This window comes from Monopterus albus, unplaced genomic scaffold (genome assembly GCF_001952655.1).
Source record: "Monopterus albus unplaced genomic scaffold, M_albus_1.0 scaffold348.1, whole genome shotgun sequence".
NCBI classification, from domain to species: domain Eukaryota; kingdom Metazoa; phylum Chordata; class Actinopteri; order Synbranchiformes; family Synbranchidae; genus Monopterus; species Monopterus albus.
This window is the reverse complement of record NW_018128228.1, coordinates 219,561-234,880: the sequence shown is the minus strand read 5'-3', so window position 1 is coordinate 234,880 and position 15,320 is coordinate 219,561. Positions and strand designations below refer to the sequence as shown.

At 42.0% G+C, this 15,320-nt stretch overlaps 1 protein-coding gene across 1 annotated transcript in view; it reads left to right on the top strand.

The window, feature by feature from the left end:
* The window catches only part of samd4a (sterile alpha motif domain containing 4A), a 58,151-nt gene that overhangs the window by 31,513 nt on the left and 11,318 nt on the right, over window positions 1–15,320 (top strand). Inside the window, 8 exon segments of the mRNA XM_020625191.1 lie at window positions 4,642–5,235; window positions 7,932–8,219; window positions 10,003–10,112; window positions 11,513–11,599; window positions 12,450–12,696; window positions 12,787–12,948; window positions 13,473–13,524; window positions 13,727–13,928. Coding sequence (XP_020480847.1) covers window positions 4,642–5,235; window positions 7,932–8,219; window positions 10,003–10,112; window positions 11,513–11,599; window positions 12,450–12,696; window positions 12,787–12,948; window positions 13,473–13,524; window positions 13,727–13,928 — 1,742 coding nt within the window.

Below are 15,320 nucleotides of genomic sequence, written 5' to 3'. Positions count from 1 at the left end.
GCAGGTCTGTCACGCGCTCTTTCACTAAGCAGAGACTTCCAATCTATCAAATGTGTTGATTCACACACGTCACCTCTGCACCCCTTTTTTTTTGCACTTAGTTTGGTTTTATCTTTGGTGCATTTGAAGTGTAATCACCACAGACAGCTGCTTAAATCAGGTTAGCCTATTACTCTTGTGATAGATAAGCCTCATTGTGTCACTGAGTTTTCTGGTTTAACTGACTATACATGAAAGTGACTATACATAAAAAGAGGTGGAAACAGGGTCGTTGCTAGATGTAAAGCTCTACTGGGGCACAGGCCCCCCATTACTCAAATCACACAATTATTTTTCTTGAATGTCTGCTGCATGAATGAAATGTCCTATACATTGTGCTATATGAATTTCCCTTGCTTTGCTCACTATTGCATTGCCATACGGCTGCTACTGAAACAAGTACTGGTAAAGGTAAAAATAGAGATATTATTCTTTATGAAAATATTTCTTTAAACATAGATTAAGAACATTCTCAACATGGTGTAAAAGTCTGGCCCTATATTACACATTTCTTTGGGTTCTTCTGCATTTCACAATAATATAATTTGATTGTCAAGCAGTCCCAGTTTTATTTGTCAAATATAAACTTTCACAACAAGTTAATCTATCAACAAATCAGTTTAGAAAAACACAATCTAATTATTTTTTGTAACTCATAAGGCCACATAACATATCAATGTTCTGATTACTTTGAAATTGTATTGTGCAGTGGCTGGTGGTCACACACCTGTCTCCGTAGACACAGGCAGCTTTCTCCACGCTTGCCCTTCCTGCCTCGGGTTCACCTGTTTGGTAAATGTGCATAAAACAAACATCATTTGAACTGTGTGACAAAAGCATCAAATATTATGCTATAGGCTGTTCATTAAATGCAGAATGAATAGTCCACCCTTAACATAATCCACTATGTGTGATGTTTTATGCAGTATACTGATAACTAGTGTTTTAAGATTAGTCCAGCTGATCATATGCACTGATGTACAGAGCTAATTTACTTCACATTCAACGTCCATGCCTGGTTACGTAGTAGCTAACTAAACTAACCTTGCGTTGTTTACCAACTACAGCCAAGCCTTACCACTCTCACCCTCATCTCTCTGAACTTCTTCCCTGTCTCGGCCTCCTCTAAATAATTTTCTTATGTCCATCTATAGGAGTCAGTAATGTCCGAGTCAAAATAAGATCATCAGTATTATTCAAAAACTTAGTTTTGTTCCTATTACATACCTCAATCCATTGCTTTCTTTTGTTTCATGGATTGCTGTGTGGAAGCTGTAGTGCACCACCCATAACATGCATGGTGTGTGCACTGTGGTGTATACACCCAGACTGCTGCGGCTCAGCTTGCATTTTGCTCTGACATTCTGGATTAGAACAACAAATCATTTCTTTTCCTGTTATTATCAATCTAAATTAATCCACTGCCAAATATGGGAGCCTGTTAAAACTTGATCCTGTGATTTTACTGGGGCACAGCAGATCAATACTGGACCAGGTGCCTCCGTAAAAGGGGTTTAATGATGCCTGTGGGTGGAAACTTGTTCCAGAAGTGATTTTCCCTTTTAGTGAGTTTCATGGGTCCCCCTCTCTCTGAATTTTGTTATAAATATAGGCTATGCACATTGGGTTGTAAGGTAATTTAAAATAATTGGCAAAAAATACAGTGTTCTTCATTATGTTGCAAAATAGAGGTGATGCCACCAAATCTGGCATTGGTGTGACCACTGAAATTCAGTTCTGACAGCCAAATACATACAAAAAGTCATTTTCGGCTTTTCCTGTTTAGGGGTCGCTACAGCGAATCTGACGACTCGCATGTTGACATTTGGCACGTGTTTTACGCTGGATGCCCTTGCTGACGCAACCCTGATTCGAACCCGGGCCACAGCGGCGAGAGCGCTGCGCCTTAACCACTAGCCTACCAGGGACGGCTCTGACAGCCAAATACATACAGATGCTGTGAATCAATTGGTACAGTAAAAGGTTGTACTTGAATAAAGGGACAGAGCACACTGCAGAAATGATTATACTCATGCTCATCCTTCTGCAGAATAACACACTTCATCCAAGCAATCATATTAGTTTTAATATTTAATTTACCAGTCCATTTATTTGATAGACTGAACTCCTTAAAACCGTTTTACTGAATTAACTTAGCATTTTATGGGAATTTTACATTATTGTTGATGTCTGTAAATAGAATAGGACTTTATAGAAGAGTGCTAGGCTTTGCCCCTCTGTGTTATGTTGGCTTTGAATTTGTGGAAGTGTATGGAAGTAGGAAGTGAGCGTTTGAGATGATTGCTTTTGTAATCTTTCTGCCACTCACTTGCAAGCACTGCTGAATCCAGAGACAGAAACTGAGACACTCACTCACAGATCTTTAGAGCTGTGGCTAACAATTACAGAAAGAACATCCTCTGAGCAAAACTGGAAATTGCAACCAAAACTCTTGGTGGATCTAATGACAAAACCATTTGCTTTTGATGCAACATGCATCTTAGGTGAAACATTAGGCTGGAATTGTGATTTTCAGTTTGCTGTTGCATATGACAACAAAAGCAAACACAGAGAAGCTGGATAACACTAATTACTTTGGCATTTTTGTTTATGTATGTAATGTATTGCATGTATAAGAAATAAATCTAAACAACTGCTTCCAGTCATTACAGTTGATTTGTGAATACCGATTCAAAGCTTACATGAACATTTTAAGGTTTTGCAGCTACATTGCCACATTGTTTAATGTTAAAATGTTTTAATAATGAAATTATTTCCATGGATTATAAAAAATAAGTTAATGGTATTTGCTAATTAAATGCAATACGTAGCTGTTTTGAAGATCCACATGAATCAACTAAACAGGTAGTAGTGTCAGGTTTTACTATATTTACATTAAGATATTTTAGTTGTGTTGGTTGTGTGTGTGGCCAGTAAGGCCTTTTTATTCTTTTATTTATCTCTGTGCAGCTTGTGGTAGTAGATGGACTTTTAGACTTCTTTTCTTAGACTGCCAAACAAATGTCAAAAAGTTTTACTGCTAAAAGTAAAATGGTGGTGTTCAAAAGTTGGCAGGTGCCACTGCTTCTGTAAGGATTCGCAGATTACTTATCAGGGTTTCTGTATTTCATCGTAATGTTTTCCAGTCATTTAAAAATAAGTGAGTTTTAGTCATGGAAAAATTCCTGTTCTCAGATGGACCAAACCTTGCCTCATCCAAAGGAATGAAGGATTACATCACCCCTGGAGCACAGTGGAGTAACTCCCTGGCTCCCCTCACACACTGGTTCCCTCCCTCCATTTATTTTCTGCCCCTCCCTCTCCAGCTCCTCTCAGTCTTCCCCCACCTCTATCCTTGTGTACTATGTCACTCTTAATGTAGACTGTCTGCTGGGCTTTGGGGCAGCCTGGCCTAGTTCATTCTGTTGTGTGTGTTCATGTCACCCATTCGCATTAGCTGGCATGGATCTGAAGGTCTTTTCTTCCCCCCCAGAAAAAGTGTTGGAAGGGAGCCTGTGCAAAACAGGACATTGCCTCCTCCGGCCTCAACTCGGTAGATGTGACTCACACAACCTCAGTGGCTGAAATCTTTTTTAAGTAAAGTGAAAATGAGTGTAGTCAACTTCAGGGCTGGATATGGTTCAATTAGATTTGGATTCATGATAATTAATTTCCAAAGTGCCTCTCAGAATCTTTCACATTCAACAAACTAGCAACACTTTGTTTCCTTGAGTATTAGGCGTTGGGATCAAATGAATGTGAACCTTGTTTGGAAGGCTTCTGTGGTCCTCCATCTGCCTGATCAGAGTTGCAGTTGTCTTCTTGAGAGGGCAAGCTGTACATGACCACAAAGTAGACTGTGGCATATCTTTAAACAGCAGGGTGTATTTTCTAGTTTCACCTTGTACGTAGGATTCTCAGACTAGATCCTTAGGGTTAAGAATGCCCACAGGGGTCCCGTTCACACAGTTGCATTTACCAAGCAGGAACTGAAAGTGGCCTGTTGGAGTAGCTAACCAGAGCTGTAACCCTGACATGTTGGTATTTATAGCCCTGGTTTAAGATGGTAGGAATAGGCTCCTCCTGCATAAGCATACTGTAAGTTTATGCTTATGCTATTGACTCACACAACAGTACAGCTCCATGACCTCCAGGTTATGTATAGAGCTGTACAGCTACCATCGGCAGCCTGGAGAGCTGGGCATTTAGAGAAAATAGAAGGATGGCAGTCCAGTGAGCCTGACATCACTGTGGTGTCTTCTGTTTTTATTAACTGTACGTGTTGTTCACCAGTCCTTCTCTTCATCTGCATCCTCCTTTACTACCACCTTGGATATTGTGCAGCAGCATGCTGTTTTGCTGGAATCCTAGATTATGTATCCAGTGATGTTCTGGTCATCACTGTGGTCCTGTCAGGTCAGTCAAGGTCACTGATCATGGGCTGGCAACTTACTGCGATGCTAACATTTGAGGTCATGCAGTACACGTAATAGTCGTACACTGTGAGTTTGACAAACCATTTTTTGACTACTGTTGAAATAAATGGTGGGTTATTGTTTTAAAATACTTGTGCTTTGTTTCTTCCTCTGTCTCATTCTACAGGGGTGATCAGCCAGTGGCAGGGCGAGTCAAAGGAGCGTGTCATCTCACTTGTCCTTACCCATCTTCCACTGCTCAAACCTGGCAATGTTGAAGCCAAAGGCGAATATATGCGCCTGCTGCCACGTATTCTGGCCCACACCATTGAGCATGGCCATCATCTGGAGGAATCTCGCCAACTCTTGTCCTATGCCCTCATCCACCCCGCCACCTCCTTGGAAGACCGTGCCGCTCTGGCACTCTGGCTAAACCACCTGGAGGAGAGGGCCGCTGCCCGTGGAGACTCACTGGAAAGGCCGCCTCCTGCTGGGCCGCATCACCACCACCAGTCCACGCCTCCATCCACTCTGACCTCATCAGGATCCTCATCCTCCAGTAACACCTCTTCGTCAGGCAACTTGTATTCCTTGCATCACCACCAGCGCTATGGATCGGACGACCGCCTCAATGGGTGGCAGGGCTCCAGGGATTCGGGGCTGGGTGGAGGTTGGCATCAGCAGCAGCAGGGCTGTGAGAATGGGCATCTGCCTCTCTACCCATCATCCTCTGTGCCGACAACCATCAACACGGTTGGAACTGGTGGAAGCGGTAACACTAGTAAGTGAAATCCCATCTGTCCTTGGTGTCTTGTGCTGTTCACACACTAGTCAGCATGCAGTGGCCACACAGTGCAGACCCTGATAACGTAACAAGTACAGTAATTTAATGTAATAGTACAGAATGTGTTGCCTGTAAATTGCCCTGTTACTTTATAGTTAACATGAAGATGGGATTCCTCTCTCAAAAACTATTTCAAATTCAGCCAAGTTATTATGTATCTAACTTCAAAGAAAATGGATGCATAGGCATAAAATACAGAGTGGCTCATATTAGCAAAGATTAATAGCTGTGCTCCTAGATCTGGCTATAGGTTTAAGCTAATCCATCAGTGTTTATTCTTCTGATTAGCACTGAATGGCAGGTTTATTTTTCTTTCGATTCCCCACGTCACAGACAATTTGTCAAAATGTCACATTATTTCAGATTGTGTCACTTTTTTATGTGGAATATATTGGTTCTTGTCAAAATTACTAAGAAAACCGTAAAAATAGTAAATACATTTTGGACAGACCAACTGTGTTCTGAACATCCTACACAGAAGCCACAGGGGCTGTGTTAGGTGGAAGACAACACACAGAGGGTAGGGCTTTTGAAATTGAAGAGAACTATGGTCTGAGCAGGATATTTCCAGACAGAGTGCAAGGGCTGTGTGTGTGTGTGGTGTGTGTGTGTGTGCGTGTTTTTCTGGGAGTTGAAAGAAACAGCTGAGAGTTTATAAATAAAGAGACATTTAAAGCCCTGCTTGCAGCTCCAAGAAAGATCCTCTTGTATTTTTGACTGCTAGCAGATTCAGTCCCACACAAAAGACCTCAGGATTTCACAACTGATAAACTTGAGTTACCCCAGCCACCAGCACTGGATTGGTGGACACAGTGAGCAGATACCTCTCTGAACTAATGAACATGAGTGGAAGTGTTGAATACACTATAAACAAACTTGAAGTGCTTTCCAAAGTCTGAGGAAGGTGATTAAGATATGGTTAATCAGTGCTTTTAGCATTACATCATTTTTTCTCATTCATTCAGATCACAAAGCCATCAATACAGTCATCATTTTGGTTTCTGTAATATCCAACATTTCCATAATTTCTGTCACCAAGTCTGCAGGCCACCCTCCTTATAGACTGTGTTTGTCTGGTGAAGCTGATGGTGATTACAGACGTATAATTGTCCAGCCACATCAACCTGTGTGTGACTGCTCCTGATGGCCTCCCACTCGTATGCTCAGCCTTAGTCCAAGCCACAGCAGCACATAGCACCCATCTCTTCCCTTGTAAGGCAGGCTTTGTAGGGCACTGTATTTAAGGGAAATGGCTAATATTTAGGGCCTGGAACTTGTAATGTTAGCTGGGCATCTATTTTAAATGGGGCCCATGAAGTCCTACTATACATAGCGTGTAATGGTAAGAGGACCTCATATAGGAGGAGGAGGTGAGAGACTGGAGTATTGGTGGCAGCTTACTCCGTCAGAGCGGCGACACAAAAAGCTCTGGCTATCCACCTTTTCATTCTGCTTACCTCCTTGGGTAGGAAGAATCTGTGGTGCCAGATCTGCTTTTATTGGATTTAAAATACTGGAGTTTCAGTTGTAACAGTAACCATGGTTCAGCCCAAAAAGTCTTCTTCATAAATTCATCCTGAGGAGTACGAGTTGTAATTAAGAGAAATGAGATGAGGCAGGATGACAGAGGAGGAGAGAAGTAAGGTTATAAACAATAAATGATAATTCTACCTCAGTTATGGAGGTGTTGTTTGGGACTTTGCTTCATGGTTGAGTATTCAAACCAACAAGCAAGTGAAGGAGAGAATTTAGATCTAGACCAAGTGAATATGAACAGAGGAGTGCAATTTGAAGGACCCCTGTAATAAATATCATAGTGTAGTATCAACAGAGGGTCTGTTAAAAAGATTTATTACTGTGGATGTCATCAGATGCAGACAAACAAGATATTGGGAGAGCCCTGTGTATTTCCTTTCTCTTCTTCCCAGCTGCCTCACTTTACTCATAAACAAATGCCATGTTATATTTGTGCACCTAAGCAACTTTTAAGAGTTTAGCTGTGGAGATTTATTGTTAGACCTGAGTAAAGTAAAATGCGCTAACTGCAGTTTGCATAGTGAGATATACGTTATGAGCTAAATGACCAGTAGATATAGATGAAAATGAGTGCAATTGTATTGTTAAAGCAAACAGGTTTACTCATATTTATGTGGTAAAATTTACCAAGTCAACTGAAGCAAATGTGTGAATTCCTAATTAGTTGGAAGGTGCACATAGCTCACAATGAGAAAATTTAATTAGCTGGCACAAAAAATGTACCGGTATGTAAAAAAGCACATGTATGGTACAGTAGGTAACGGATCGCCCAGGGTCTGGATGTGATTTATTTAACATTTAACTGCTATGGGTCACCAGATATACTTTACAGTATGTGAGGGGCAGGCAGATCTAATCGTTACCATCAGCCAATCAAACATTACAGTTACTAATATCAAGGTCATATTTGATATGATACAGCTATACACTATGGTGTTAGGACAAATGTGTCTTATTTGGGATTGTTCAGATTAGCCTCAATCTTTACATTAGTGCTCCTGTGATCAAGTGAATATTGTGTTGAGAAAAAGCTAAATTACTTCAGCAGCTTTTCCAGTAAGATTTCTCTAGTGTTAGTCTTGCTGTTGTCTGTACAGTCCTGACAAGTGGAGGTGGCAGCCAGCAGCACAGCCCCTTGAAGCGCTCCGTGTCCCTCACGCCTCCCATGAGTGGGCCTAGCAACCAGCCTTTGGGCCACATCTGGCTGTCCCAAGAGGACCTACGAACCGCTAGAGGTCCAGCCCCAGACCACGCACCTCTCTCACCCCAGAGCAGCATTGCTTCCTCAGGCAGTGGAGGCAGTGAGCATTTGGAGGAAGCTGGTTTAGGGGGAGGTTCAGGTCTGCATCGCAGTTCCTTCCATGAGGAGGGCAGTGGCATGAGGGGTGAGTAAGAGAGTGTGTAGTCAGAAGTACACTTCAGTATTATCAGCATTATTGTGTGGCAGAGACAAAAATTATTTTTGAGGTAGTGTGATTAACTCGTTGTGTGTGTGTGTGTGTGAAGCATACCTTTACCAGAGTCTGTTCCAGTGTGAAATCCTAAATATCAAACATTATAGGGTTAAAGTTACAGTAGAACTGATGCAGCCTACTGAAGGTTAGGGTTCTATTTTGATCGGGAAGTTACCAACTTTGTCATATTAAGATTGAAATTAATAATACAAAAAATGTTTATGAAATAATACTGTATGTATGACTGCATTGATCCAATACTATTTCAACTTTAATTCTCATAAATATATGAGAATTAATATATATGAATATATGGAATTAAAATATATCTTAAAATGTAACAAAGCAGCATTTTGTTATTCATGTCAAGAATAAAACCCCTCTGAAAGGAGGCAGTGACTCACAGGACTGATAAATAGACAGAATGCTGAGTGGAGGGGGTTATTTTGTAGCAGCCTGGTTTCATTTGCATATGATTTAATCAAGGTAAATGGTTGTGTGTAATGGCACTGCACCCTGAGGCACCACTTCTCACATCTGAGTGGGTAGATTTATCAACACGTATGACCTTTTCTCTTCAGCTGACCGCAGAAGCTTAAAACTGCAAGAATCAGTAATAGTCGTATATAGATCATCGACAATGCACTTACTAAATATTCATTTTGGATGCCAATTTAAATGCATCTACTGCTTGGAGAGTATTTAATTAAATTGTTTATTTACATTTTAAGCATCATTTCATCATCACTGTGCATTTACTCCTAGTACTCCTAGTATTTAGTTTGCTCTTGTTGAGCCGATTACCAGACTGGCCATTGAGTGATGTAGTTTTGAGATAATTAAGACACCAAAATATCAACAGCGAGCTTTGCACTGATCATTTCCTGATTCTTCATAACCTTCTCACCTATTTGCAATTCTGCTCCCACCTATATAGCATGCACTCTGCTTTTAGCACCAAAATACCACAGTAGTACCACAGTAGTATTTTAATGTCGGTAAAGCATTCCCAGTTTTGGAGAAGATGGTGACTTTTATCTGAAAATGAATAAGTTAATTTCCACGTCACCAAGGAAGGTGGGGAATTCAATACACTTTTATTTGTATAGTGCCAAATCACAACAAAAAAATCATCTCAAGGCACTTTACATAGTTGAGAAGGGGAAAGATATTCGGTATGATATTCACAGTCATACAAGTCCTTGTTTCCTCTGAGTTTCTCCAAGTGTGTTAAAGTGAGTCCCCATAAACAAGCAAAGAAATAACCATAAATATAGTGAAGGAGAAGCATAAATTAATGGCGTTTATTTGTTGTCTTTAGTTGCACTAAAGGGACTGAATGTTTGTACTGTAGCTCTAAACTTGTAAGTTAAGAAACTAGTAAACCACCAGGCTCACAACTGCAAATTTACACACAGATGACAATGTGTCAACAACTAGCTGAAACTCTCAGCAGTGTGAATGTTGAGTACGAACGAGTGGAGCATTAGTAAACACTTTGCAAGGAAACCATGTATAAATAAACGTAACCCGTAAGAATTTTATTAGTTCATCTGTTTGGCAACATTTTGAAATGCTTATATTATAGGTTGGTTTATTTTCATAGTCATGCACACATACACATGCATGACTACAGGTTGAAATAAGTTGTTTATTGTGGGTAGTCAAATGTTGATCACTGTGTTTGTGTGTTTTGTTTTTTTCTGCCACACAGATGTCCCTGCATGGCTGAAGAGTCTCCGACTCCATAAGTACGCTGCTCTCTTCTCCACAATGACCTATGATGAGATGATGTCACTGACTGAAGAGCAGCTAGAGGCACAGGTTTGTATACAATAGACAGTGTGTTTCAATTTACTTGGACAATGTTATTTTACACTTTCTATTCTATCCACTGTGTAAATTGTTAAAAGTGACTAAACTGATTCTGTCAACATTATCAACTATATAAGTGTTATACCTAAGCACCAATTCCATACCTGACATTTGTGTGCAAGGTAATACTTGCATCTAAGGTCCACAGTTGAGCATGTAGTTCTGGTACATGAGGGACAGAAGTCTGCTCTGAAACGGAGCATGCAGCTAAACAGCTCACCCAGAAGCTGTATGCTTTTTTCCGAGTGCTGCTGACTTCTTTCTCTGTCCGACTCTAATATATGGCACAGTTACACCGAGGCACGCTGAACCTTAACACAAGGAGAAAGAGCTACCGACAAAAACATTCATTCATTCATTCATTCATTCATTTTCTACCGCTTAGTCCCTGAACGGGGTCACGGGTGGGGCCGGAGCCAATCCCGGCCGGCAATCGGGCGAAGGCGGGGTACACCCTGAACAGGTCGCCAATCCATCGCAGGGCTAACGCATAGACGAACAACCACACGCACGCACTCACTCACTCCTATGGGCAATTTAGAGACACCAATCAACCTAAGCTGCATGTCTTTGGTCAGTGGGAGGAAGCCGGAGTACCCGGAGAGAACCCACGCAAGCACGGGAGAACATGCAAACTCCACACAGAAAGGTCCCAGGTGGGGCCCGAACCTGGAACCTTCTCACTGTGAGGCAACGGCGCTAACCACTGTGCCACCGTGCTGCCCCCCGTGTGTGACAGTGGATTCAATATAGTGCTATTGGTTTGATCTGTAAATTTCTGGATCTGGAGTGTCAGTTCTTCATGAAACGCATCAGAAGCTGAACCTATGTTGCAAATTCCTTCTTAGAATTTATCATGAGAACTTAAAGCTGCATTAACAAATTTCTCCCTCTAATTGTTGACCATTAAGGGCAAAGTGAGAGTCAAAACAAACTCAAGCAATATCCCCTCCTCTGTGCCCCTCCTGCCCTGTCTCTGAAACTAGACCTCCTACATGACCCCACATATGTGGGGTCATGACAGCCAGAGACAGTTATATCAGTCGGGTAGTACAGCAGTAATAACCAGCTCCAGAACTAATGTGTACGGAATATAGAGCAGACTGAATAAAGTAGAAACCACACACTCTTCAGTCAATTTGCACAGCTGTCCTATAAAGTGCACCAGGTTCTCACAGTCAAGACACTATCGTGGCAGCTAATACTGTTAGCTGTCAGCTATATTATATTCTAAGCTTCACACTATAATAACTTGGTTTCCACAAGGTAGCCATTTTACACATCTTTTTTTTTATTATCCTTTCCTGTTTGCCAATGGCTGTTTGAAACAAAACTCTTTCCTTCAACAGAAAGTCACTAAAGGAGCAAGACACAAGATTGCTATCAGCATTCAGAAGCTCAAAGAGAGGCAGAACCTACTGCGTAGCCTGGAAAAGGTCAGGGTGACTGTACACAATATGTATCTCCCACATCTGCATCTACCTGAAATTCTTTGAATGAACTGAAGCCTTTTTTGTTATTGGTGATTGGGCTTGTAACCTTAGTGGACACCACAGGACACCTCTCTTCCTGTGTGTGAGAAGAGTGGCCCTTCTTAGTTGGTGTTATGTATCTGAGATGGCAACAAAGGAAACATCTAATCCAGGAAGGTGTGTTTTGGGCTCAGAATTTAAACCCATCCACCTCCCCCACCCATCACCTCTTCATTCAGCTTTCAAACCAAGACAAGGACACAGCACAGGAGAAATGTCTTTGGCCAACTAAATTCAGGCTTAATGTTTACACCATTTTAAAGTTTGCTGCCGCTGCACTTGTAGGGCTAGGGACACAAGACACCTGTTGCTTGATATTTTGGGTTTACAGAGACTCACATAAACCATTGCTCTGTGAAGGGTGGGAGGGAGGCTGAGCTAAGGACAAGGACACAAACAGTGAAGAAAAACTAGACATGTATATTTGTGGTGTTACTTTATTCTTTGCTCTATACTGTAGCAGTGTGGTCAGGGATCCCTTCTCTGTTTGTCTGTTAGTTGATCTCTCTCTTAATATTCAGCATTGATGTCAGAAGTAAAGGTTTTTTCATTTATGATTATATTAAAATTACATTGACTAAGATAATGTTTTGCACAAGTAGCCTAAAAAACCTTTTGTCATATCCCAGATCTGTCACTGTCTGATTCTCGCAAGCAAGTCCACTTCATTCATTTAAATCTTTCTGAGCTGCTCCCCCTTTACTCTCTGCATATTCCCTCTCTACTCCTCCCTCCTATTATTTGCCACCACCAGGATGTGTTGGAGGGCAGTAATCTGCGCGGCCCTCTGCAGGAGCTCCACCAGATGATCATGACGCCTATCAAGGCTTTTGGTGGCGGTGAGGAGAGCTCCCTGCAGCGCCCTCTTCTGAGTCCTGAAGGCAAGAGCGCTGCACCTGGCTCCCACCTGACTGGGGGAGGCGGGGGAGAGGCTGAGTCAGGCACAAGTATCATTGCTGAGGGAGATCTACCGGGCCAGTTCACTCGTGTCATGGGCAAAGGTGAGATGCATGCACCAGTGCTCATCGTTTTCATGGACAGAGAGGTATTTGTTTTTAATGTCTCCCTTTCCATCTCTGCCCTATCCTTAGTTTGTACACAGTTACTGGTGTCAAGGTCAGATGAGGACAACATCAGTTCCTACCTACAACTCATTGACAAGTGCCTTATCCATGAGGTACACAGTCCCTCTGGAATACTCACACACACACTTTTAATGTCAAAATGAAAAAACAAACAAAAAACATTAAAAAAAAAAAAAATGCATTGCCACAAACACATACTGGCTGGCTCATGATTATACAGCCCTGAGCTTGATCTGTATGAACAGCACTAGGGCAGGATATTGGCGACCCTTGGAATGTTGGCAGTGTGGGATCTCGGTGTAGAAGTGACTCCTTTATACCAGGGGTGCAATGAAAATGGCCCGCCATTCTAGCTTTGCGTCTCACACACACAACATGCGATGATATAAAGGTGCACCAATTCTGCCTTGAAGAGACAGTGTGGAAGGGGCCACTGACTGACATATAACACTAAAGAGTAACATTTTGACCCCCGCCCCGTGCTCAACAGCTGACAAAAGGGGAGTTGCTAAGTACTGACTTAGCAGGACACAATTACTTTTTAATTTTTCTTTTTATTTTGTTTATTTTAAAAAAGCATTAGTGCATTAGTATTTGAAAGTTCATTTTTACTGTCTGCTTGTTTCAGGAGCTGTATTTACTTTTTCCTTCAAAAATAAAACAGTAAACTTTTGTATACAATTGTAAAGGTTACGTTCCCAGGAAAACCCTCCTTGACGTAGCAGGGTATCGACCGCAGAGAAGGTACACACAGATACACGATAGCCCCCGTCACTTTGAGACTACAGATTTCCAACTGTAAATGACTGAATGAATGAGAAATGTCAAAAATTCATATGGACAGATGGCTTTTTCCATCTGGGGGATCAGCCCATAAAACAAAAAGTGCCAGCCATCTGCAATCTGCCCTTGTGTTCATCTCATTTTTTGTCTCATGCTTCTGTAGCCGTTTCGGCCAGTCCAGCTCCCTACCCACCACTGGTTGTGTTGGGAGTGGTGTGTCGGTCAGGAGAAGTCTTCGCCAGTTCCAGATGCCCTCCAGGAGCTTGCCGGGTGCCAGGTTGAACTTGCTGGGCAGTGGAGGACTGCTGGGACCCACACCTCGCAGCTCCAGCAGCACACCCACTGGTCCCAAGCAGGGGAGACAGGTGAGTCACACCAGCAGCTGGTTTAAACCAGCAAGGAGAGATGAGAGTGAACTAGCTGGGTGCCAGCAAAGTATTCCCCATAATTCTTGGGTATCATGAGTTTTACTTACTATACATGTTGTATTTTAGTATATGTGATGCTACAATTGCATGAGACTATGCAGTAGTATTGTTAGAATAGGTGTTTTTTTTTTTACAGTTCAGGGCTACAACTAATGATTTCTCTTCATTACTGATTAGTGTGTTATCACTTATAATTTATCATCAAATGAAAAAACTAGAGCTAAATGTATGTTGTATCTGTGGTGACTGGCTTGCTGACTGGCAGTGGTGTTCGTGGATGTACAGAGGAACACTTTGAAATGTGTAATAACACAATCCAGAATGTTTATAAAAACTTGGGCAGCAGAGTTCCTTTTTCAGCATGTATTCTGCCTGAAATAGGCTTTTTGTTTCATGACTAAAAAATGCGGGTGAGGAAGAGGAGCAGCAGTAGTGTTTGGCGAATGAAGTGAGGTGGCTGGAACTCGTATGCAGGTCACCCCACATACCAGAGGCCCTGCGTCAGTGCTGAACACTGAAACAGGAGGAGCTGTGGAGCAGTTTCAGGCCCATCATGGCACACTCTGGTCTGGGCTGACCCAGTTCATAGGGAACCTCTATCTCTCTCTCCCTCTCTCTTTCTTTTTCTCTCTCTCTCTGATCCCTTACAATGGGAGGAAATACCTCAGTTCCTCCTCGTCACATTGGACCTGCTTGTGTGGGACTTAAGTGTGGGTGTGTAGAGAGAGAGAGAGAGAGAGAGAGAGAGAGAGGGAGGAGGAGGGTGGAAAGGAAATATGTGAATCATAGTTTGGGAGAGGTAGCTGTGGTGTTGGAGGAGGAGCGGCAATGAGTTTTTATGAGTATGTATGAGAGAGAGTGAAAGAGCCAGTTAGAGGCAGTGAGAACAGTGCACAGGCATTTCCTGTTTTTCCCTGGCCTGCGGCTCTCCAGTGCCGTGGGTGGGGTGGGGGTATAATAGGCAGGTTATAGTCAGGAATTCATGAGCATCTGACACTGATTAGATTAGACAGCAGTGTTGGGGTGAAGATTTTGAAGACGCTTTGGCCTTTGTCTTACACCAGATTTATTTCATACAAGTTTTTCATCAGTGAAGGTTTTATCAGTATGTGATTAGTGAAAAGCAGTGATGTAGGGCATGAGTGTAAAATCAGGAAGACCTTGTGTATCAGATTGTTAATCATTACATTTCATTGTGCTAGATCTACACATATGTATAATTATTTCTTTTCTAATACAAATTTGTCTACAAATCATACATTAAACAGTTTGAAAAGCTGAATTTTTAAAGTCTTAAAGGATTGGGTGGCACACATAATGTAAGCCCTG